At 36.8% G+C, this 26,233-nt stretch overlaps 1 protein-coding gene and 1 long non-coding RNA gene across 5 annotated transcripts in view; one reads left to right on the forward strand and one right to left on the reverse strand.

The window, feature by feature from the left end:
• The window catches only part of LOC121466000, a 113,237-nt gene that overhangs the window by 56,914 nt on the left and 30,090 nt on the right, over positions 1-26,233 (forward strand). The window contains exon 2 of the long non-coding RNA XR_005976705.1: positions 19,151-19,241. This is a non-coding gene — a long non-coding RNA (uncharacterized LOC121466000). The remainder of the gene's footprint in view (positions 1-19,150; positions 19,242-26,233) is intronic.
• Myo9a (myosin IXA) overlaps positions 1-26,233 on the reverse strand; it is a 199,273-nt gene that overhangs the window by 42,734 nt on the left and 130,306 nt on the right. For 2 of the 4 annotated variants that reach the window (XM_041679416.1, XM_041679415.1), the window contains 8 exons: positions 25,051-25,131; positions 24,430-24,540; positions 21,743-21,865; positions 19,399-19,548; positions 17,990-18,309; positions 15,772-17,370; positions 12,445-12,526; positions 11,720-11,932 (listed from right to left, as the gene is read on the reverse strand). In XM_041679416.1, the coding sequence (XP_041535350.1) occupies positions 11,720-11,932; positions 12,445-12,526; positions 15,772-17,370; positions 17,990-18,309; positions 19,399-19,548; positions 21,743-21,865; positions 24,430-24,540; positions 25,051-25,131 (2,679 nt within the window). The remainder of the gene's footprint in view (positions 1-11,719; positions 11,933-12,444; positions 12,527-15,771; positions 17,371-17,989; positions 18,310-19,398; positions 19,549-21,742; positions 21,866-24,429; positions 24,541-25,050; positions 25,132-26,233) is intronic. The other 2 variants (XM_041679418.1, XM_041679417.1) reach the window with 1 other exon arrangement.

Here is a 26,233-nt window from a genome sequence, read left to right on the forward strand (position 1 = left end):
CTTAAGGTGGGGATCCTTTTTATAGGTTATAGATTATTGTTATGTCCATTCAAAGTTTAAAAAAGCTAGGCCGGCCAGGCAGTGGTGGCACACACCTTTAATCCCAGCACTAGGGAGGCAGAGGCAGGTGGATCTCTGTGAGTTCAAAGCCAGCCTGGTCTATAAGAGCTAGCTCCAGGACAGGCTCCAAAGCTACAGAGAAACCTTGTCTTGAAAAAACAAACAAACAAACAAACAAAAAAGCTAGGCCAGCCACACTGAATAAAAACTAAAGGATCACCTATGTTCTAAATTATAAACAATTATGTAATCAAACAAGGACTTCAATTTCATTTAGCAATTAATGTACTCCTCTAAGGACAATTCAGTTCTGAGATTCTTGTTACTTATTCAAGTAATATTCTTGTATTTCATCTCTTAAAATATCCCTTAGCCTTTTGATATGCTTGACTATGGCACAGAAACAGGAAATAGAGTTGTTAAAAACAGATGTCTGTGGCTAATATAGAGTGCAGTAAATCCGCATCTAAGGGATAAAAACAGACAGAAAACAGTTTTGAAGACAACTGGTAAAAAAGAAAAGAAGTAGGTAACTTATACCTGCCTCAGCTTACTACCTCAGGGTATTACTACTGGTTTCTATGTTGTGACACAGAGAGAGAGAGACCCAGGGGAAATGAGGATAAACGTTCATGGCAAACAAAGTAACTAGTGACCAAATAACAGAGATGAATAATAGAAGAAATCTGGAGATCTAGAAAAGGTTCCCTTTGTATATCTGGATTAGTAATAATCAACACTATTATATGTGAAAACAACCCAAGACCAAGAATAGAACCACCTGAAATGATTAAAGATAAAGTTAGTAATGATGTCAGGGCTCAAGAGCCAGGAACTGAACTCTATGCTGCACAGGCTCCTGAGTACACAGATGAACTTGCCTCAGAAGTCAAGAATAATTACCCTCCATTGAATACTGACTGGGTCTACTGATTTTGAAAGGCCTGAAGAAAAAAAAAAATCAAACTGTTTCCAGAACAAAGCTCTAGAACATTACCAGAAAAACCATAGTATATAGAATACTAATCGGGAGAAAGATACTTCAACTAACCAGAAAAAATTCACAATTATAAAAAGAAATATAAAGAAGTAGAAATATGTGATCCAGAACAAGAAAAACCAAGCCATTTACACTGAATGAAAAGTTTTTCAATTAGAAGGATATTAAAATAGTAATTATAACTTGTACTCTACATGATGAAAAAGAGAATTGGAGAGCAAAAATTTATGTAAAAGAGTCAAAATTCCAGAGATGAAACCTCAATATCAGTTTTAAAAAAGAATTTTTCCTGTTATATACTAATTAATTATATTTCTAAGAAGTTCTAGAATAGTGAGTGGTTGTTTCTTAAGAGTAGTGTGAGGAAAACTTGAGTAGAAACATGAGAAAATTGTTAATATTACAGAAATCTTGACAATTCAATCGTATGTTTCATAGTTTTGTACATATCTCTCAAAAGAACGCACTGTCCAATGAAGATCTGTAAAGGTCACTGTATGTACTAGACCTCATTCATAAATAACTTTAACAATGGTAATAAATCAATTGTCTAGTCAATAGCATCCAATCATACAATTTTAAAGATAAAAGAGGTAGCACTTAATATGTGATTTAAAAGAATATATTCACTACCTATAACTATGTTCCTCAAAAGAACTTTAAACTCAAATGTCAGGCTAACTCTAGAATTACATGGGCATTTATCTCGTGTGTGTGTGTGTGTGCATAGTTTTTTTCTCAGAAAAATAATGTAGAGACTTTATTTTTTGTTCAAATTCATATATACTGCTAATCCACACTGTTTAGCCTTGCTTGGGATACAGAACATACATGCTGGGATAGCTATAGAACGGAACTGAAGATGACTGGTTATAAGATGTAGACACTGAAAGAAAAAAAGAAAAAAGAAATTATAGGCTTGAGAGATCCTCAGTCCATAAAGTGCTTTCCAAGTAAGCATGAGGACCTGAGCTCTAGCTCCAGAACCCAAATACCTGATGATGATAACGACCAGACAGGGTGGTGTACACTGGAAAAGGCAGCGACTGGCTGATTGCTGGTGCTTGCTAGCCAGCAAGCACCACAAATCAATGAATTTCAACCCCAATTAAAGAACTCTCTCACAAAATTTAATGTGGACCACAACTGAAGATCAACATCTAGAGTTATTGGCTACGCTCCACTGAAGGGCACACAGGCACCAACGTGTGTAACACACGCAAACACCAAAATGCGGAGGGTACTCGGAAGGCTGAGACTTTGCTGTTCCTAAAGACGACGGCTATTCGGAAATTCAGTAGTGGTATGGTAACTGTGCTCCGTGGCTCTAGGAGGATTCAGAGAAACATAAATTTTGTGCTAGGAAATCAGACCAGAGCAGAACGACACTTTGAATATAAGGCCTTTTCTTCTAGTATATGAATAATAAACCTAAATATTTTTCCTTCTCTGTAGAAGAAGAAAGAAGAGAAGGTGGTCTAGAATGTGGCATGAACTGAAAAAATTTAAACTGTCTAGAGATTTTTTTTATCAAGGTGGACTCTGATCCAACTGGGCCAATGACAGCTGATGTAGTAAATCTTTTTGAAGAGGTGGGCTCTACCACACTGGGGTCATCCACTAAGGCCTCTTATATGGAAAACTACACCCACCAAGCCACTGTTGGTGCTAGCCCTAGAAGATGCCTATATACACATACTTTCTTGTGTGTGAGTGTGGGTTTGTGAAGTGAGTGAAGTGTCTGGGAATGTGTGAGATGCTCCTGGAGCTGGACTTACAATCAGTGGTTAGAGGCTTGACAAAGGTGTTGGGAACTGAATATATGTTTTCTGCAAGAGCAATACAAGAACTACTAAGCCATCTTTCCAGCCGCATTATTTTGTTTTGTTTTCTCTGTGTAACAGCCTTGGCTGTCCTGGAACCAGCCCCATTATTTTAAATTAGGGACTCACTATGTAACCCTTGCCGGCATGGAACTCACTACATAAGTCAGGCTGGTCTGGAACATACAGAGATTCACCTGCTTCTGCTTCCTGAGTGCTAGAAGTAGAGCTGTGTGCCACTCTTGGTCCCCTCTTATATTTCTGATATCTGGTAAATGCTTTTTTAAATAATGGCACAAGTTTACTATTAGTAAATTGTAGAACTGAAGAGGAAACTCAAGACAAAATGGCTTTATATTCCCAAACAAGTATAATTGCTAGAGGGCGAAAAAGTAGTATTTTAAGATATTCAACCTATAAACTCCTCATGTTGTTTAAATATAGTGACATTCTCAAAACACTAACAAAGAAGAATAAAAATACATAAAACCTAGTAAACAATTGCAAAAGAATGCACTCAAACTTCAAATTACCCAGTCAGAAAAACTGATAGTGATACATGATCCCAGAAATTCACCATAAACGTTTGCAAGAATAAACTCAGCTTTAAAACAAAAACAAAAACAACCTGAAGAAACACAAAGGATAAAATTGACAGTGGCCTTATGCTTACCAGTAACCAGCACAAAGAAAAGATCTACCTGGATACCTGGAGTTGGAAATCAAAAAGAGAAGCTGAGTATAGTAGTTCATACTTGGAATCTCAGTTCTGGAGAGGTCAAGACTGGAGAATTGTAAACCTGACCAGCCTTAGCTACAGAGTGAAACTTCTGCCTCAGAAAATAAAGAACCTCACTGTTTAAGTCATTACTTCTAGAGGAAAGTAAATTTGCAAAAGGATGGGAAGAAATTCCCTTTGAAGAACGAGTTATAAAGAGAAAGCTAAAAATCCAGAATCTAAACGGTTAAAAGAGAAGGGGAATAAAACATTGCTTTAATCACCAAACAAGAACAGGCTTTCCATAACAAAACTATGTTACACAGATGGAGAGGAGGTTCAACACAAATATATAAAATGAATCAATTAAAACATACAACACCTATACAAAGGTACAATAATAAAGCAAATGCATATCAAGTCAGAATCAAAATAAGAATCAAAACAACTCAGTCATTACAATCCATAACATGTGTCAGTATTACTACACCAGTGGGCACATCTTGTCTGGAAGCTGGCACTGTAGTTCTTAGGGTTCACAACTGGATAAGACTTCTAATGCTGTATCTACCTCAGCAGCATGCACAGCACCTTCTAACACTACAAAAGCTTTCTGCTCCATTGGAGAGAGTACACATCTGGTACTGTAAGTCTGGTCAAGAACCCATGACTGGGAGACAGAGGCAGGAAGATCTCTATGAGTTTAAGGCCAGCCTGGTCTATTACAATCCAGATCTATCTATGTAATAAAAACCTGTCTTGGGCTGGAGAGATGGCTCAGAGGTTAAGAGCACTGGATACTCTTCCAGGATCCTGAGTTCAAGTCCCAGCAACCACATGGTGGCACACACCACCTATAATGCCCTCTTCTGTCATGCAGGCAGAACCCTGTATACATAATATATTAATAAATAAACAAATGAATAAATAAATAAATCTTTTTTAAAAACCTATCTTAAAAAAAAGCCTGCGGTCACAGGTGAGTGAAGACCTCACAGTTTTTTAACTGACAAGACAATTGCATTCTAAATATTTCCATAGACAAATGCTATTCTCATCATTAATCAGAGAAGCTTCTCTTTGCAGTGAACAGTGGTGATTAGAAAGTCTCCTTGCCACTGAAGAAGCTTAGAATAAATGATAGTTGACAGCTCAACCCGGAACAGGACATTTATAACATCCCATCTAAGGTTCGAGGAACATTACACAAGGAGTAGTACACCATAAGGAAGAAGACTGTAAAATGCTTACTTCAGGCATGCCACCTACCACTGCAAAGCAGTAGTTGCCTGCACTGGGCCTGTAAACCTAACAGATGGGGGTCATTTATGGGGCCCAATCCCTCCATGCTGAACCATTTCCAACTGATAAGCTCTAAAGAAAGGACAGTCATTGTCTTCAGTAGTGCACAAAATAGTTTCAAACTTGGGGCCACAAAGACAGTCTGTGTGCTGTGAATATGTTTTATTACCAGTGGTTAATAAAGAAGCTGACTTGGCCAATAGCCAGGCAGAATAGAGCCAGGTGGGCAATCCAAGCAGAGATACAGGGAGAAAGAAGGTGGAGTCTGGAGGGGGGCACCAGCAGTTCCAGCAGTTGCAGGAGAAGAAAAAAAAAATGAGGTAATGGACCACAAGTCTTGTGGTAAAATATAGAATAACAGAAATGGGTTAAGTTGTAAGAACTAGTTAACATTAATTACAAAACTCTTTGGCTGGCCGGGCGGTGGTGGCGCACGCCTGTAATCCCAGCACTCGGGAGGCAGAGGCAGGCGGATCTCTGTGAGTTCGAGACCAGCCTGGTCTACAGAGCTAGTTCCAGGACAGGATCCAAAACCACAGAGAAACCTTGTCTCGAAAAAACCAAAAAAAAAAAAAAAAAAAAAACCTCTTTGGCCAATTATCTCAGGCTTATTAAGTCTCAGAGAGGTTATTCAGGAACTAACGGGTGGGAGAGAAACCTCCAGCTACAGTAATGGTTAAAAATCAGTGGGTTACAAACAAAAAGACATAAAATGTAGAACGTGGGAATGGTGGTGGAAGAGATTGGAGGAAGATAAGTAAAGGGTGGGTACTGAGTAAACATGTATTAAATATATCAACAAATAAATGATGTAACTAATAAAAGAAGATAAAATTCACTTAAAAATAACTTACAAGGTACCTAAGAAAGAAAGAAATCCCCAAAATTTTAATTGGAAAAATAAGATATAAAACAAATATAAAAAAGCAAAAATTTGTCAGAGGTAAAACAAGACAGGCAAGAAGAAGGGAAAAATCTACAACAAAACAAAACAAAAAACCCACTAATACCTGAAATTCCTAAACAAGAGAAACAAAATAGTGAAACCTGGCTAATAAAAATCATAAAGATAACTTTTCAAAACACAAAGGTAAGACAAGAATTTACAGAAAGAGCCTAGTATACGTACAATGGATCACTAATCTCTAATGATCAACTTGAAATCATATCCTATATCAGAAAAGAAGTCTGAGAATTTCTAAACTAAGATCAAATAATTCAAATACAAAAGGATTGAAATGGCAATAGACAACACTACATAAAGATATCAATAAGACAGTATTTTCAATAAAATCTGAATCACAGATTTATTAAAAATTAGATTTACTTTATGTATATGCATGTTTTATTTTATGTATATGAATGTTTTGCTTGTGTGCATGTTATGTGCACAATGTGCAAGCCTGCAGAATATCCTAGAACTGGGGTTATGGAGGGTTGTGAGCCACCATGCAGGTACAAGAACAACCAATGCTCTCAAATCGCTGAGGCATTTCTACAGTTCCTGAATCACAGATTTAATATGGTTCCTCAAATATCCAGGCTACAGAAAGAAGTCAGTTAACTGAGTATCTTTAAGTCCTTCCTACCTACTGCCTGCTAGAAAAGTTTCATCTAAGCAAATAAATTTAGATCAAAGGTGAATACAAAATTGGGATTTAGAGCAAAATATTATTAAATTACATGTTCTGACAAAAAAAAAGGCTCTCAAACAGACATAAGAAGAGGAGAGCAAAATGATTGACAGCTGTGTCACGGGTGTTAATTAATTAGATATTACTTATTGAAAATTGACTAAGTTGGATATGGTGGTATAGTTCTGTAAAAAAATAAAAAGTTATAACTGACCTATTAAATCAATAATAAAGACTTGACTTATCCATGAAAGAAAAATACTTCCAAATTTATTCAAAATAGGATTCAACTATACTTAATGGAAAACATTTAAGTGAAGATAAAATAAAAGGCTAAGCAAAAGTATATAAAACAAATGAAAGTGATAAGGAAAAAAACATTAACATTAACTAAAGATAAGAAGCATTAAATGTGATAGAGTGCTTCTTTAAATACTAAAGTCACAATTATGAAGGAATAGAAGATTCAGCCTACCGTTTTCAGCCTGAGACAGATCAGTATATAAAACATAACGAAGACATTGAAGACAATGTAACAAAGAGGGTAGGCACTGTGGGTATATTTTGAAACTATACACTCTAAACAGAATACTTTTTATCAAATAATGTGCAGCACATTCACAAAACTGATCATATTAGATAACAAAGAAAACAATAAATTCCACCAATTATACGTATTACATATATAAACATAAAAGCATAAACCAATGAAACAGAAAATTAAAAAATAGACATAATAAATAAAAATTCTACTTTGGAAAAGATGATCTAGATAAGGACTAGTGCTATAGTTTGGAATTGGTGTGGCTCTCAGAGGTTTTTGCTTAGGATCTCAAAGCAACAATTTTCAGATATAAGGCTTGTGGAAGGTACAAGGGGACTACATCATTAGGGCTCTGACCTTATCAATAGATCAGCCCATTAATAAATTCATGTGAAGGCAACATAGTGGGAAGAACTAGGTTAGTGGGCCATGCTCGAAAAGGTACAACCTGTCCTCCATTTTTTGGCAACCACAAAGATATACTACCTTCTCATAGAAGCAAAGCAACAGAGCCAATGATCTGTTGTTACTTTAGGTAGTTTTGTTATAGTTATGGCAATCTAGAACACAGCTAACTTAAAAATAATCACAGATCTATAAAATAAGAAATAGACAATTGGGTGTAGTAGTGCAAGCCTTTAATACTAGCACTAAGGAAACAGACTTTCTTCTTTTTCAGAACATATAATTTAATATAGGGATTCCTAGAATTTCCAGGCCACAGCATAGTCTACTATAGCAAGTTTCAGGCCAGTTTTAAGACACTGTCTTAAAAACAAGGAGGAGGGAAGTAATCACCCCCCCCAAAAAAAAGCTGCTTTATAAAAATCGTAAGAAATTATGTTCTAGACTTATATGTAAATATTTAAAGTTGGATGAAATGTATACCTTTATAAACAATAAAAAAAATGAAGTTTACCAAAATGTATTGCATTAGGGAATATGTTGTAAAAACAACTTCCCTAAAGAAAGAAAAAAACTTAGCAAGAAATTATACCACAATAGCAGGCTTAAAGGGGGGAGGAGAAAATCAAGTTTTTAGAAATTCATGTGCCCAATAAACTCTACCTTTAAAAAAAAATGTGTATTTTAGGATGCAATGAATTCCCTTTTATAAATAGATTCATCATCACAGTTTCAGAAAGTGTTAGAATATGACACATTTTTAGGATCAAGAGATACATTTTAAGGTGGCTTAAATCTAGGTAATAGCAGAAAAAAAAGCTATACATAAAAATGTAGGTTTCCTATACTAATCTCACAGAAAGAAAAGTAAACAACTTTACTAGTTTACCATCTAGAACACATATTGAAAAACTAAACACGGAAACAATCATCTTTAAAATGTAGCTCAGTAGAATATGCTCTTCTTATCTTCTTGGGTAAATACCAATGTGACAGACATACAAACCAAGGGAGAATAGCTCACAGGGTGTTTAAAGGCGGTCTGAAACAGAAGTTTTACAAAAAAAGCACGACAGTCACAGAGGCAGGAACCATAACTACTAACTACCTACCCCTACAGCATCAGCCATTGCTAATTAACCATCTTGAGATGTAATGTTTATCTCAAATTTCCTTTAGATGACCAATTTGTAATTGTTTCTAATCCTATAAGATCAGTAACTTTACAGCTAAAAAGAGAAGCTGGCCATTTCTGCTAAAAATTAATGCAATGTTTCTTGCTTAGCAAATATTGATAACATCTTTTTGTCGGGAGGAGAAAATCAAGTTTTTAGAAATTCATGTGCCCAATAAACTCAGTCTATCTTTTTAAAAAAAATGTGTGTTTTGAGGATGCAATAAATTCCCCTTATAAACAGTAAGATTCATCATCACAGTTTCAGAAAATGTTAGAATATGACATATTTTTCAGGATCAACAGATACATCTTAAAACCACTCCTCCCCTCCCCTCCACATCCCCATTTCAGTAAGTATCTACTAGCTTATTCTACAAAGCAAAGCTGCTTCATGCAAGCATCCACTAGAAACCAGCACCACCACCTGTCCCTAAAACAGGATAAACAGGATAGTAAGAAAGCTAGAGGTGACTAACACACTGTACAAGAAGGTGCTCTACAACTACAGGCATGCAGTGACTGTCAAGCAGGTGAACAGAGGCTACAATACCAAAAGGAGCCAAAAGCTCCAAGCAGAAAGCCTAACTCCCTGGTTCATCCCAGCAAGAGCTCCCAGTGTGAATAATGTTCTATCACCGAAAGAACTAAGGATTGTTACAAAAGAAACTCTCAGGAACAAAGTAGCATTTATAGCTAAGTTCTTCTATAAACAATAAATCTGTATGAACTAGATGAAGTTGTATTTTCATTAAGATTTGTTCCACTATAAAATTTTCAGTTTAATTATTATATACATATGTATTTCAGTAAACATAACTCAAATATAGGGCACCTGTATAATAATTACTAATCCTACAGTCAAGAGATCTGAGCTCTACTTATACACATTAACAAAAGAGTACAGATCACTTCTAACTTCTACAATCTTCATGTTTATAACTCATTTTGTTTTAACAGGGAGCATGCCATGCTTTTTTTTTTTTTGTTTTTTTGTTTTTTTGTTTTTTGAGACAGGGTTTCTCTGTAGCTTTTTGGCTCCTGTCCTGGAACTAGCTCTTGTAGACCAAGCTGGCCTCGAACTCACAGAGATCCGCCTGCCTCTGCCTCCCAAGTGCTGGGATTAAAGGCGTGCACCACCACCGCCCTGCCCTGTCTTTGTTTTGCTCTCTACGGAATATCAATGTTACTACTAAAAACTGAGCCTAGTTGTCCATGTGAGAAAAATACAATCAAAATATTCGAGAAATTTGGAGAAATTCTAACTAACTAGGTCTAAACATAATTCAAACATCTTATAACAGTTCAAACCTCAAACAGTAATGACTCAAAGATCATCTTAAAAATCTTCCAAAGTGAAGTTATTAAAGATTGGAGAGTCAATTTATTTAGGTAAATGAAAAACTATTTCATCACCCATGTTTTTAGTTCCTATTAGATTGATTAGGGTCTCTGCTATTCATTTCCCAGAACAATCAGAATAAAGTGTGTGTGTGTGTGTGTGCGTGTGCGTGTGCGTGCATGTTTTCCTCTATCACTCTACTTTTTCTAGACAGGGTCTCACTATGTAACCCTGGATGGCCTGACATTTGGTATATAGACTAAGGTGGCCTCTGCCACCCGAGAGCTAGGATTAAAGGCATAAGTAACCATGTTTGGCTATATGAGGTCAGTTTGTGTGTGTGTGTGTGTGTGTGTGTTGGTTTTGTTTTTTTAAGACAGAGTTTCTCACTGAAACTGAAGCTTAGTCATTTAGTAAAGCTGAGTACCCCTCATAGACCACAGGATTCTTGTATCTCTGCCTCTCAGCTTTGAGATTAAAGGCTCATACCAGCAAGCTTGGCTTTTTTATATGGAGACTAGGAGTCTAAACTCAGGACCTCAAGCAGCAAGCACTTTACCTACTAAGCCATTATTCCAGAACCCCAAGAATGAAACTTTTTACCCTAAGATATCTATAAATACAATAACACATGTAACATGTTTAATCTAATTTTGGTTCAGAAGATAATATAGTTATTTTAAGTCAAATGAGTATAGTAAATCAAACTCAACTCTAATGTTATAATTTCTGATTAATACAAATTCACACCATACATAGCCTTCTACTTGGTTGGGTTGCTCCGGGATGACACATTTTGTTCATTAAATTACTGATGTCTGGGCTTTGCTGGAGATCAGGTGAGCCTTGCTTGCACATGCTTGTTTCCTTTAGTGTTTTTAGACAGGGTTTTACTTTCTAGTCTAGCCTGGCCTTCAACTATGTAGGTTTGTGTTGGCTTAAACTATGGCAATTCTCATGCCTCAGCCTTCTAAATGCATGACCATCCATCTTAATTTTTGGTTTTTGGAGGCATGGTCTCACAATACAGTTCAAGCTGGCCTTGAACTTGAGATAATTGTGTTCTACCACACCTAATTAAAATTTATAAAATACATGTATCTTTTCTATTACTGAACATAAAGGAGAGGGTAGCAGCTTTAAAGGATCCCCTACCCCTAATTTTTAAGTGAATAATCTTTCAGTTAAAGTCTGAATTTATTTAAAAGGTATCTTACTCTATGTACCAAGTCAATAAACTCTGACCAGGAAGTCAAACACAGTTCATTGCCTGGTTCTGCATATTTACTAGAAAAATCTTGCCCATTTTTATTTTGTTGTCTATGATTGCTTTCACATGGTAGTGGTCAAGGTAGAGAGCTGCAAGCAACAGAGATTATGATCTCTGAAGTCTACAATATTTATTATTTGGACCTTTACAAAAGCAAAAATAAAAAAACTAAGGATTCCTACTCTAGACCCTTTAAGGTATATAATAAACAACATTTCTTTGTCAGTACTAATTTAAATTCTACTTTTGCATGAATTATCACTTGCTGTGTATAGTTAAAGTGCCCTTATTTGAGTACTATTAGACTTAGCTTTTGTTGCTGTGTTCACTGAGGCTTCTCATGTACAAGCCATTAAATGGAAAAAAGCTGTGAAGGTTAGCTTTAGATTAGCAAAGACTACTCGGAGAAGATCTGCTTGCTGTTTTTCTTATTGCTGCAAAAATTACCATTTCGGAGTCACTGTGAGAGGCCTGACCCAGGCTGGATACAGGCCCTAGCTCAGAGTGAGAAGCTTGGTCAAGGGAGAGAAGGGGCTCAATAATGTCATCGTAATCATCTTCCTCTGTATCCCCCTCCCCATCGGGAAAAGTACCTCTAGTCAAGAAATCGGAGCGCGTCCGCGCCATTCGAGCTTTCTTTTTATGGGCCGGTCTGGCAACCTGCTTGACCAAATGATAAAACAAATAACACAACAATGTTTTGTCTTTGAAATTTGGGAGAAGATGCCAATGAAAGAGGGCTCATGAAAGTCTGGAAACTTCCCTCCACCCCAACCATGCCCTGTTCATTAGCAGAAGTAACAGGGATGACCAAAGAGAATCCATACACATTACTGTGAACAACAGATAATGATGGAAGCTAAGTCTGCACTATTCTCCATAGTGAACTAAGTCACCCTTCACTGCCACAGGTCTCACCAAAGTCACCTGAACAAACTGTCCTTTTTTGTCTTAGTGACTTCTCTCTTTTATACAATTTATATTTTTTAGACACCATTCCTTGCCTAGTACATACCTTCCTAGTTATAAAAGGCTTAGTTTTATATAGCTTCTTTCTCTTAAATTCACCTGGGAATAAACAGGCAGATATGGTGTTCTACCTACAAGAATAGTAACCTCAAAAATAAGGTACAGCTATCTTAATTAAAAGATAAACAAGATCCAATACTTACCTCTCGTTGGCCCGGCCCTGCAAATTTAGATTTCCAAGCTGGTTCATCTTGTTTGTGAACTTGAGGATTTCCACTCTGTACACTTTAAATAAAATAAACAGGGTCACATTTCAATTTCTAGCTGATATTCTATTGAAGTAGTCCTAAAGTATATTAAGAATTTTGTTTGTTTTTTGAAACTCTCTATGTAGTTCTGGCTACACTAGAACTCAACAAGCAGATCAGGCTTCCCTTAGGCTCACAGAAATCTGCCTGCCTCTGTCTATTGAGTGTCAGGATTAAAGGCATGTGCCAACACACCCAGCTATGGGTATAATTTAACAGGACAGGACAAGTCAAAGAAGCCTAGAAAATTCCATAATTCCATCTTAGTCAATTCCAAAATTGGATTTATTATATTAATCTTCATAGTCTCTTCATCCTCATAGTCTTTAAACTGTGCATGTGTGTGGTTTTGTATGCAGAGTGTGGTCATGCATGTATATAGGCAGTTGCACATCTGTGTGCTATCCTGTGGAAGCCAGAGGACAACATTGGAAGTCCTGCTGTGTTATTATCTGCCTTGTCATCATTAGACAGGATCTCTCACTGAACCTGGAGCTTACATTTTTTGACCACACTGACTGGTCAGTATTCTCCAGTAATATTCATACCTCCTGGTCTCAATGCTTCTGGCCCCCAAAATGAGGGCTACAGATGTGTGCAGCCACACTCAGCTTTAAAGTGGGTGCTGGAGATCCAACCTCATGTCTTCATGTTTGTGCAACAAATGTTCTTATCCACTGAACTACCTCTCAAGTTCCTAGATTTCTTATTCTTACATAATCAATACTATATTCAAGAATCTACATGTGGGGCTGGAGAGATGGTTCAGCAGTTAAGAGCACTGACTTCTTTTCCAGGGGACCTGGGTTCAATTCCCAGCACCCACATGGCAGTTCACAACTGTCTATAATTCCAGGATCCAACACCCTCACATAGACATATATGCAGGAAACACCAACAGGCACAAAATAAAAATAAATTATTAAAAAAAAAAAAGGAAACTACGTGCATGGTGAGTTCTTAGAGGACACTGTGGTGACAATCATTGGGTGCATTACACTATGGTAGGCTATGTTTAAGAAAGGCAGCAACAAAACTAGTTAAGAACCAAGGCAAAGCCAGGCGGTGGTGGCGCACGCCTTTAATCCCAGCACTTGGGAGGCAGAGGCAGGCGGATCTCTGTGAGTTCGAGGCCAGCCTGGTCTACAAGAGCTAGTTCCAGGACAGGAACCAAAAGCTATGGAGAAACCCTGTCTCGAAAAATCAAAAAAAAAAAAAAAAAAAAAAAAAAAAAAAAAAAAAAAAGAACCAAGGCAAACCAGGCAGTGGTAGCACATGCCTTTAACCCAGCTCTCCTGAGGCAGAGGCCTGTGGATCTCTATGAATTCAAGGACAACCTGACCAATGAAGCAAGTTCTAGGATAGCCAGAGCTGTTACTTAAAGAGATCCTGTCTCAAAAAACAAAACAAACAAACAAAAAAGAACCAAAGTGAATTTAATGAGAAAACAAAAATTCCAAATCTATCACATCCTTAGGATACTTGTTTTAAACAGGCTTTTCATATAATCATTTTTTATGATAGTAATAAGGATCTTGTTTTACTTTGGGATGGTTCCTGTTAGTTAGGAAAAAAAAAAAATCACTTCTTAAACTCTTCTAAATTTTCATCCACTACCTTAACTTTGAAACTTGAGGCAATGTAGAATAATACTAACAATGGCAGGATATGAATTGTTATTAAGCAAAACAAAGTATTCTACAAACAATACAGGCATTAAATTGTGAACATTTAATTTTGTCTGAAAAATTCAGGGATAGGACTGCTTTATTAAAATTCTATGTAGAAATAGAGTGTCAGAATCTGAAGAAAATTTGAATAGCATCTAGATTTTCGTGGCACTAATTATTTTGATTAATTAGTATTATGGGTTTTAAAATTCATCCTTAGACTATAAAATCCTTGGGAATCATGACTTAACTACTAGCATCAGACTACTTCAAAACAGACAATAACTTAGAAAATTAGCTGATAAGTTAGACACTTTTCCATTAGAAATATTTTACTTTCATAAGGGGTTATAAGAAGTTATCTCGGAGCCGGGTGGTGGTGGCGCACGCCTTTAATCCCAGCACTCGGGAGGCAGAGGCAGGCAGATCTCTGTGAGTTCCAGGCCAGCCTAGGCTACAAGAGCTAGTTCCAGGACAGGCTCCAAAGCTACAGAGAAACTCTGCCTTGAAAAACCAAAAAAAAAGTTATCTTGGCCTGGGGAGATGATTCAGTGAGTACTAGCTGTGTTAAGTCTGAAGCTTAATAAGGATGTATGATGCTCCAGGTTTGATTCCAAGCATCAGAATTAAACAAAACAAAACAAAAATAACACCAAAAAAAAATAATAAAAACCCTAAATCAGAAAACAGTTCTTCATGTCTGCCATGAGTTAAAATTCTTTCCTTGTGGTTATCATCACTTAAAGGAAAGACCTAAATTATAAAATAAAGAATTCCCACTTAAAATAGATGCCTAAAGCAGTCTGACCCTCAGAAACATAAGACAGATTTGGGCATACTGGCACATGGCTTTAGCAGTCCCAGGTGGCAGGCAGATTTCTGTGAGTTTAAGATCAGCCTGGTCCACATAGTGAATTCCAGGCCAGTGTGGGCTACAGGGTAAGATACTGTTTCAAAAATACAGGAAAACAAAACAAAACAAAACAAAAAACCTCTAATAGCTGGATGGTGGGGGCACATGCTTTTAATCCCAGCACAAACCCTATAAAGTAGAAGATAGCAGCCAGCACCTGGGGAAAAAGCTGTTTAGTGAGTTTTAGTACTAAAGATGAAAAAGACCTGTTGATAACAACTTTTATACAACTAATATTACTATATCATACACTTAAATTTTATAAAAGGTATTAATGAAGACCATAAATAGGGCCAATAGCTGTGACAAAACATGTTCTGAAAAGTCTTGAAAATAACCAGATTGAATCACTCCACTTCATAGCTCTACATCGACCAGCACATGCTGAATGCCTGGAACATTGACAAGCACCATATTGACCTTTGCAAATGCTTTTCAATTAATGAGGAAGAATAAAAAGAAATGTGCTATCTATACTCAAAGATTCCTAGGCTATAACTACTCATACTTTACCCAGAGAAAAAATCACAGATTAGATAGTGTAGCATGCATATAGACAAGAGTGGAACACACAAAGCGCTTCAACAAACTACCCTAGGAAACTTCCTACTTAACATATAAAATGCAAATTTTACTTACGGTGGAATAATCATATTGTCTTTTGGTGTGAAGAAAATGGCTCTTGAATTTCCCCCTCTGGAAGGGTCATCAGGTCTGTGGCCATAAGAGTGAGTTGACCTAAAGTGTTCTCTTTCTGTAATGCGGTTATTAGAGAGTTTACAGGCAACATGTTGGGTGCCTATTCTTTCTGTCTTGGATAATTCCCTGGCAGTCTTTGATTGGCATGGGCTTCCTTTTCTTTCAAAGAAGAGGGTGACAGGTCGGTCTTTCGGAGGTAAATGAATGGAGGAACTATCTTTTGTGGCAAGAGCTGTATCTCTTTTAGTGACTGCTGATGGGGAACCTACTACACCAGCTTCTCCCTCACTTGGGGTATTTTGGATATGCAGAGAAGATGGCCTTTCTACTCTTTGTCTTGGCTGATAAAAAGATGGTGCCAAGAGAGATTCCTCAGTGCGTGCCTGTTCAACCGTCTTGAAGGCTTTACGTTCCTTCTCTAAAATATCTGTCTGTTGACGAATCTGTTCCATCATTTCTTTTTCATTCTGCTGCTGTAACTGCTTTTGCCTTTTCTCCTTTTCAGTATTCAGCTTTTCCAACTTCTTAAGCACAGTACACGAAGCATCTGTATTCAAAGGAATCACTTGATCTCCTGAGAACTGACACTTCCTGGCTTCCCTGTTGATATCTAAAGTAATAGCTGTATTCAAAGTGGCTTCTCTTTCCAGCAGTTTGTTTCTTTGGATACTTGTGTCTGGTTGGGAACTTGTTTTTAGAGGTTCTTGATGGGGAATATAAAAAAATGTAGGTAGACTACTTGAAACAAAAGAGTCTCTCATCTGGGGTTTACAGGAGATAGGTTCAGAACAGACCAGCTTTTCCTTAGCAGTCCCATTCTTCAAATGCTCTGAATCACAAGATGCTCCTTTTCGAGTCAATACGGAGCTAGTGTCCCTTGAGGCACTAAGAACATTGTCTTGTGAATGGAATTTTGGATTAGCAGATATATTGGGTGATGGAATCTTCAATTCTCCCTCATCTAAAATGAGGGACTCTGGTTTGCTCTGTTGGCTCTCCTCACAAGTCAGAAGTTCTAAGCTTCCTTGTGAACTCTCACTATCAGGTGTACCCTGTGGAGACTGCAGGCCTTCCGGAGCCAGTTCTGAAGACCATCTACGTTCCTCTGAAGGAGACACACCACCAAGAGAGCGAACTTTCAGCAATTCTAAGCTAAATATAGCTTGCTCTAATTCTCTCATTCTCCGACTTTCCCTTTTGGCTCGACCTACTTTTTTCTGATGGAGATCCTCCAAGGACTTGGGTCTCTGTCTTACAATCACTTCTTCCTGCAAGTCCGTACCACTTTGGCTTCTGCCTCTCTCATGCTGCTTGTCTGGAGACTCCTTTGAGAAATCCATGGAACTTTCACGGCTAATTCGATTACTCTCTATCACAGATTTACATTCCTCTATGGCTTTCACTCTGTTGTCAAAAGAACGATCCTCCCACTCAGAAGGGTCTGAACCCTGAATTTCTAGAGTTCCACATGCCTTGACATGCACCAATCCATGCTCTAGTTTTGTTTCTTTTAGCCTTTGCTCTTTTAAAGCTTTATATCTATACAAAAAATAGACAAAATGGATTAGAGAATTTACTATAATTTTTTAATAAATGGAACCCTGCTATCCTTAATTATGTTCAAAGTTGACCTTAAACTGCAGGCTCAATGTAATCTTCCTGCTTCAGTCCCCTATTTAGCTAGGACTAGAATGTACCACTATATTCACCTGCAAAAACTAACTTGATTATACTAGGTTGAATTATCCTCTTCTTTATATGAGTAATTCCTATCTGGATAGCCTCAACAAAATGTTAACTGAACTAAAGATCCATCAATAGTGTGACTTTAATATAGTACAATAGAGATCAATGTTCCCAAGGTCAAAAAAAAAAAAGGGAGTTGAATATTTCCAAATTTATAAGATTAAACCATATGTACAAGGTTTTTTTTCTTAGCAATTATAACCATAGGTCATGGAGGTTCCCAACTTGATTTAATTCAATGAACATTTATTTAACTTCTGCTATAGCCCAGACATTGCAGGTAAGAACTGGTAGAAATTTATCACAGTCTAGTGATAAAAAAACATAGGTAATAATGAAAGTATTAAAGCAAAGGTTTAAATAAAGGACCTATAAAAACAGAAGAACCAACTGCTTCATTAACATAGATTACCTTTGTCTTGCTCTGAATCCTCTATATGTTGACTGTAAAAGGATAATTTTGTTCCTTTGTTCTTTGTACTTCTTACTTTGCCTGTAGCTCCTCCACCTTGCCTGTATACAGGTAGCAGCCCTGTGTCGGCATCTACACAGTTCCCTCCACCTCTGCTGGATAATGACAGCTGCAGCTCGTAACTCCAAGTATCGCTGTCTCTCTAAGTGAGCACGCCAGGAAGCTTGGAGAAGGGATGCTGCACTAGCCATAATCAAAGCATCTTTCTTCACAGTCGCATTTCTGACATGCTTTTGATTTAGGTAATTCCTCCAGAAACGCTAAGGGAAATGAGAAATGTCTGTCAAGTTATCACTTGTTTCAAAGGATAGGTAAAAAAGGCTAAGTTTCTATGTCATTAGCACTTTAAGCATATAAGCAACTAACTTGTTGGTGGTTAATAATAACATTATTATTATAATAATGTTAACTCTTTCTATGCTGCCACTGAGTTGTGTTGATGTTCTGGTTGGTCTGCTGCTGCAGGTGTAATGAAAATGGATACTGCTTTACAAGAGGTGTTGAAGCTCACCTCTTCTAAGACCACAATGACTTAACAGATGGGATTCACAAAGTTGCCAAAGCCTTAAACAAGTGTCATGCCCATCTTTGTGGATTTTCACCCAACTATGAGCCAAGCTGATGGAGGCCCTTTATGCTAAGCACTAAATCAATGCTATTAAAGTTGATGACAACAAGAAACTAGGAGAGTAGAATGGCCTCTGAGAAAATTCATCAAGGGTAAAAAAATTTCATATAGTAGTGGTAAAATAAAAAACTTCAGGTAAGGCCACTATCCAAGAATACTGCAAATGTAAGCTGCAAATGGTTTTTTAGAAAATAAATAAAAAACTTTTTTTGCTTACCAACAGCAGCTATTTTAAATTTGAGGCCAGCCTGATCTACAGAGCGAGTTCTAGAACTGGCTCTAAAACTACATAGAGAAACCCTGTCTTGAAAACAGCCCCACCACAGCTATTTTAAATAATATAACCTAGCTGAGGTTAATTATACAATTTAAATTTTTTAGATGTTTTCAGGTTCTACAGATTAATTAGTCAGTTCTATTTTTCTCATTCATTCATTCATTTATCCATTCATTCATTCATTCATTTTTGACAGGGTCTCTCTATTGTAGCTCTGACTGTTCTGGAATTCTACGTAGACAAGCTGGCCTTTAAATCCCAAGATGTTACCTGCTGTTACATTCAAGGTAATCTATTAGATGTCACACGTATTTAAGAAATGATTATAATTCATTCTTGTCTCTGAAGTTTCATTATTACTTCAATGTTTCACAGTAAAATGGTTCTGGTTACTAAATGAAGTCCAAACTCACTCTTACACAAAGAATCCTAGTCTCATCCCACCTGGATAATAACAGATGCCTGTCTCAAATGGAGGAACTGTTGCCTAGAGAGCAAGACCCTAAACCACCGCTGCAATAGTACAATTCTTCGAAGCACTTCCTGGTGAAGCAGATCTTGTAAGTGCTGTCGTTCATGCTCCTTTAGGAAAACCTATGAGAAGGAAGAAAGACAAGGGATAAAGCTTAAGAAGAAATGAAGAACACTATTCATGAATTATTGTTTCTGGGGTAAGCTACTCTTTCAGAAAAGGACATATATAATGGCAGACATGCAAATAAAGTACTGATAAATAGTTCTATCACACTGGGCGGGGGTGGTGCAGGCCTTTAATCATAGCACTAGAAAGGCAGAGACAGGCAGATCTCTGTGAGTCCAAGGCCAGCCTGGTTGACAAGCGCTAGTTACAGGATGGCCAGGACTACACAGAGAAACCCTGTCTCAGAAAACCAAAAATAGTTCTATCACCTGAACTAAAGTAATCATTTTCAAACTGAAAAAAGATGTGAGTACATGAGAGAGGAGATGGGGAAAATTAGAAAATGTACCAAATTTATATTTTCAAACCTCTGCTACATTACTGCTTCTCATCTGGAAAAGTCATTGCTGTAAAAGATCAGAATACCACTAGCCAATATGTCACAATTTTTTAAAATTTTGGAATGGGGAAAAACTGATAACTGCCAATCTTAAAAAGTGAGTACAACCTGAAGGAACCAACAGTAACCATCTATTTGACATCTAAAGTGCACTAAAAGTTTCTTCATTCCCAGAGTCAAAAGTAAGTATAAAATAGACATATCTCTTTGAAATAGAACTTACGGTTCATCTTTAGGAGTAGACAGATATATCAAGAGTTAAAAGATTAAACTACTATGAGATGGAGACAGATGATCTTACCTGAGCAATAAAAGGATTGGAAAAACTAAAAGTTTCTAGTTAGTTAGAAAAACTAAAGCACATGAGACAATGAATAACTGAATTAGTCTTCAAAAAGTACTGTTAAATATTATGAAGCTACAATATGGAAGTGGATTTTGTTTGTCTTGTGTGTTTGTGACAGATGCTCATATAGCCCAGGCTGCCCTAAACTTCTATGTAGCTGAGAACAGTCTTGAATGAGTGAGTCTTCTAGCACTGCTTTCTAGTACTGGGACTACAGGCATGTACTACTATTTCCAAGACAATATGGGGGATCAGACAGTGTGTGTGAGGAAGATAATATAAACTTAGTGAGGAGTCTATTGGAAAAATAATTGACATGAAGTCAATAAAAAGAAAGTGACATATTTCAATGACACAGAGGAAAAGAGGATCAGAAACAAAATGGAATCAGGAATGGAGAAATGGGCTGAGATACGAAATCATTTTTTCCCCCCTGTTTTTTGAGACAGGGTATCTCTATGTAATTTTGGCTGTCCTGGAACTTGCTCTGTAGGCCAAGCTACCTACAGAGAGTTCCTAGAAGAAACAAAATGAAGGAATATAAATAAAAGGTAACAAATAGCTGAAAAGGGCAGTAGAAGAATCAGAATAATGTTACTGTAGACAAGCTAAATTGGTCATTACAGTAGAATATCTTATTCAGAGATGGTTTGAATTACAGCTGAAGTTGTAATTAGAAATAGAACATTGACCAAGAATTCTATGATTAGTACTGATTACAACATTTTATTTTAGGTTGTGGGGGTGGGTAGGTCAGGTAACAATTGTAGAAGTCAGTTCTCTTCTACCTACCACATGGGTTCTGAGATTAAACTCAGGTCATCAGACATGATGGCAAGCACCTTTACTACAGTCATTAAAAAAGAAAAGGCCCTATGGTCAGTTAAGAGGGTTAAGAGGGTTTGCTGGGTAAAAGTGCTTGGTATGTAAGCATAAGAACCTGAGCTTTGTCTTACAAACCTAAGACAAAAGGAGGACAGACTCTTGAAAACTGTCTTGCATGGATGCGCTAGCATTCATACATTGCTCATATACAAATACAGTAATAACAACAATAATAATAATAAATAAAATTTTGGGGCCAACAAGATAGCATAGTGCGTAAAAGTACTTACCACTAAGCCTGACAACTTAAGATTCATCGCTGGGATCCACATGGTAAAGGGAGAGAATCAAGTTCACAAGTTTTCCCCTGACCTCCACACTCATGCCATGGCACATCTGTGCCCATACACATACATATACACACAAATAAATAAAAGCATAAATTTAAAGCCACCTAGTTTAATCAGTTTGCTTGTAATATTTGATAACATACTATCTTTTCATAAAACTCATGACAAAGAAGGTATTATGAAAGTACAAAATGCACTCAATTTTGACTAAGGCTCTATATACTTACCATCGTTTTTCCAACTTGGTAATTATCAGGATTAATATTTATTTTCCTGAAGAAATCTTGAATGTTAAATTTAGAAGGGATAATATTTCGGGGAAGAAGTACATGAAAGTGACTCACAAAATCCTAAAAAGTGAAAAGAAATTGATATCAAATCACAAAAGAACTAGATGAATTTTAAACCCTAAACTAACAATAAGGGGTTTCTCAGTCTTTTAATAAATAATAAAAAAAATTCCTTAAAGCAAGGCAGTGGAAAAGATCAGAATACACTGAAAGAGGGCAGGGGCTACATGAGTGAAGGTACTCTAGGGCATGCCCCACCCCCCTTTTCTTTTTGGTTTTTCAAGACAGGGTTTCTCTGTAGCATTGGAGCCTGTCCTGGAACTAGCTCTTGTAGACCAGGCTGGCCTCAAACTCAGAGATCCACCTGCCTCTGCTTCCTGAGTGCTGGGATTAAAGGCGTGCGCCACCACCGCTCGGCCTTTCTCATTCTTTTAAAAGTGGAAGGTAGCAAACTGGTAGAGGTAGAAAAATAATGAGAATGGGTATGAGAGTAACGAGAATTTATTATATACATGTATGAAATTGTCAAAGAAAAACTTATTAATAAAAAAGTAGGATGAAACAAAAGAAACTATTTGTTACTTTATTATAAATAGGAGGTGCAGAAGACATGGCTCAGCACTGAAAGCTCTTCCAAAGGTTTAGGCTAGATTCCAAGTGTCCGCATGCCTGCTAACAGCCATCTGCAACTCATTCAGGGGAATACAATACCTGCTTTAGGCCTCCAAAGACACTGTACTCACATGGCACATAGATATACATGCAAGTAAAACAATCATAAACAGAAAATAAAAAAGTATCTCTTAAAAATATAGTTTCAAAACACAGTAAGAGGAAAGATACTGAGTCTGAATCATGTTATCAAATGAAAAATTTAAAAAAGGAAAAAAATAAAAAAAGAAGGATAGAAGTTAATTAATTATTCTTTTTGAGAAAGCCATACCAAAGACAAAATAAAAATCATTTAGCAAAAACCTGAACTCCAGCAAGGAAGGAAAGGAAATAAAGCAGCTTTTGGAACATACAAATGAGAATCAAGTTTTCTCTTTCGGATCTCTGTGAGTTCAAGACCAGCCTGGTCTACAAGAGTTAGTTCCAGGACAGGCTCCAAAACCACAGAGAAACCCTGTCTCGAAAAAAAAAAAAAAAAAAAAAAAAAACCTGCTTAGTTCCTGAAAGGTTCCAATATAATTTTTACATAGCAGTATATCTGATAATGATTGCTGAGTAACATTCTAGAAGCTTTCTATGTAAGAAGTCTAGGAAAATTAAAGGAAAAACCAAATGGAACCTTTTTATTAGACAAGATCATTCTGATTGAATTATTTCAATTACTGGAAAAAAATCAGTATGGAAATTGCTGAATTATAGTCAAACTTAGCATCAGCAAACATTTTTTTGGACAGGGTTTCCTGTAGTTTTGGAGCCTGCCCTGAAACTAGCTCTTATAGACCAGGCTGGCCTTGAACTCACAGAGAGCCACTTGCCTCTGCCTCCCAAGTGTATCACCTGGTTTAGCAAACATTTTTATCAAATGAAAATAGACAAATAGGAATAGTCAAATACTGTATCACAACATATACTCAAAAAGACTGCTGCACTTCCAAAAAATGAGTATTCTCTTAACGCTTTTTCAACTTTGTTTAAAAATGGTAAAATTAAAAAATGAGCCAGGCATGGTGGCTCATACCTTTAATCCCAGCACTCATATGGCAGAAGCAGGTGAATCTCCGAGAGAGTGTGGTCTACAAAACAAGTTTCAGAACAGCCAGGGCTGTTACACAGGTATATAATAAGTAAAATATGTAGAAATAATTTGTTTAATCAATATCTTGTGTTTTTGCAAATAAAGCTTGCCTGAAGATCAGAGTATAGAGCTAAGCCACTAGAGGCCAAGGAGTGGTGGTACACACTTTTAATCCCAGAATTTAGGAGACAGAGGCAGATGGATCTCTGTGAGTTCAAGGCCACCCTGGGCTATACTATATACTAGACCGATTCAACCTCAAAGAGCCAGGTGATGTTGGCTCACACCTTTGATTGCAGTACATGGGAGTCACATGCCTTTAATCCCAGCATTAAAGGGGTTGGAGATAGGAAGGGATATGGTTGGGTGGAGAGAGAACTATAAAGTGGGAGGAGACAAGAGCTCAGTGCAGTCTGAGGTTTGTGGCAACAGCTACGGTCTGAGGATGTAGTCTAAGAAGGCAGTCTGAGGTCAAGATTGCTCTTTTGGTCTGAGGATTTGGTAGAGGTAAAAGGTTTCTCTAGTGGCTAGCTGCACTGCTTCTCTGATCTCTCAGCTTTCACCCACTAATACCAGACTCTGGATTTTTTTATTAAGAACAATTGGGGGTTGGAGAAATGGCTCAGTGGTTAAGAGCACTGATTGCTCTTCCAAAGGACCCGGGTTCAATTCCAGCACCCACAAGGCAGCTCACAACTGTCTGTAACTCTAGTTCTAGGGGCCTGACCCCCATGGCAAAACGCCAATGCATATAAAATAAAATTAAAAAAAAAAAACCTTCCCATTAAAAAGAAGAAGAAGAACAATTGGAATTTGTGGTACAAATTCACTTGATATGAATATACATGTATATATATTTAAATACAAAGTGTATAACCTGGAAAGAATACTTGGAGCTATATCCTGATTGACGAATTCGAACTGTCTCCAGCATTCCAGTGTACCGAAGCTGTCTTAGCACCAAAGTATCATTGAATCTTAAGGGTAGCTAAAACAAAAAAAGAAAAAAGTTAATAGATCTCCAAATTCGGATTTGTCTTAAAAGTACAGCTGACTTTTGAGTATCCAGACTGACAAACATATCTACACATTTTATTTCAACAAACTACAAATAAGGGTACGGAAATAGAAAAGGGTAAGGGTAAAAATTTCTAACCATGAAAATGCTAAATAATTTTTAAAGAAACATAGACTATATCTAAACAGAAGAGTTTAACTATTATTAATAGTAATACAATTTTCAGAGAAAAAAATCTTTTTTCTTCTAATGGAATTTCAAGGGCTGTTAATACTTATCCGGGAGATTCTAGTACATGTTGAATCAAATCCACAAACACCTTACAGATGGGTAATATGGAAATTAAAAGACTAGCTATAAATAATATTTATGAAATATAAATTTCCATATAAAAACTATGCATAATTCCTCTCTATTCCCTTTTAATGTAATTTGAGCTTTGTTATGAAATAACCTGAGTCTTATACAGAATACTTTTACCTTTTCAGCATTGGAGCGAATACATTTTACAAAATATGGTTCTGCTTGATCAAGTGTCTCCATCAGCTTGCTTAAGGAGGCCTGCAATAAAAGTAGTGTCATTAGTATGCTTTTACTTAGGAGTTGACAAGTGACTTATAAATATAAACAACTGTGGCAGAATATGGAAACAACCTTCTATACATACAGGGTTTGTTTCTGAAAAGGAAATTATGTACATTCCCATTCTGGTTAAATCAAGAATTTGCTGAAGATGAGGAATGCAGTTTAAACTTAATCTTAAAGCTCAGGCCCTGGCAATAGTCATTATTGCAGATGCATTTTAGAATACTCTAAATAGAGAATGATTTTTCACTATTCTTCATATTTCATTAAGTAACAATATTCAAATGCATTTTTTAAAAATAAAAGAAAGGTAGTCTTGCTTTTTTTCTTTTCTTTTTCCTGTTTGTTTTGAGATAGGACCTTGATATTTGTTCAAGGTTGGCTTATGACAAGCTATGTAGCTCAGGCTGACCTTAACTTGTGATGTTCCTTCTGAGTACTGTGATTACAGACATATGTCACCATGCCCTGCCTTGATATTCTTAACATTCTTGTCAGTTTTAGAAATCACTCGAAAAGAGCCACTATCTTAAATGAATTTTAATGTTTGTAAAGTATGTAATGATATTCTCTCTTCTACACTGGTTTTATAGATATATCCCAATTAGTCTGGATAGAGGAATATCAGTTTTTGATCTGCTCAAAGAACTAGAGCTTTTGTTTTAATTAATCTCCTTCAATAGTCTTCAGGTTTTCTTTTTAAGAATTTTCTTTTAAAGATTTATTGTATTTTTAGTTTTGTGTGTGTGTGTGTGTACTAGAGTCCTGAGGCCCACAAAGGCCCGAAGCATCAGATTCTCTGGAGGTGAAGCTGGGGTGGTTGTGAGGCACCCCTTATATTGGTGCTGGCAACCCAACTAAAATCCTCTGCAAGCACATTTGCACTTTAAACCTTCTCTCCAGACCCTCTTGTTTATAGCTTCACAGACTTCTATTTATCTTTGAATTACTCCTTCTTTCTTCTCGCTTAGGATTAAATGTATCCTTCACTTTCTATTTTATTAAAGAAAAACCTCTGATTCTTGGATATACAACCCAACTCCTTTTCTAATAAAAGTACTCTCAATTTATGGCTTCA

This window comes from Microtus oregoni, unplaced genomic scaffold, assembly GCF_018167655.1.
Source record: "Microtus oregoni isolate MIOR12 unplaced genomic scaffold, Mior012 000032F_ref0000030, whole genome shotgun sequence".
Classification (NCBI taxonomy): domain Eukaryota; kingdom Metazoa; phylum Chordata; class Mammalia; order Rodentia; family Cricetidae; genus Microtus; species Microtus oregoni.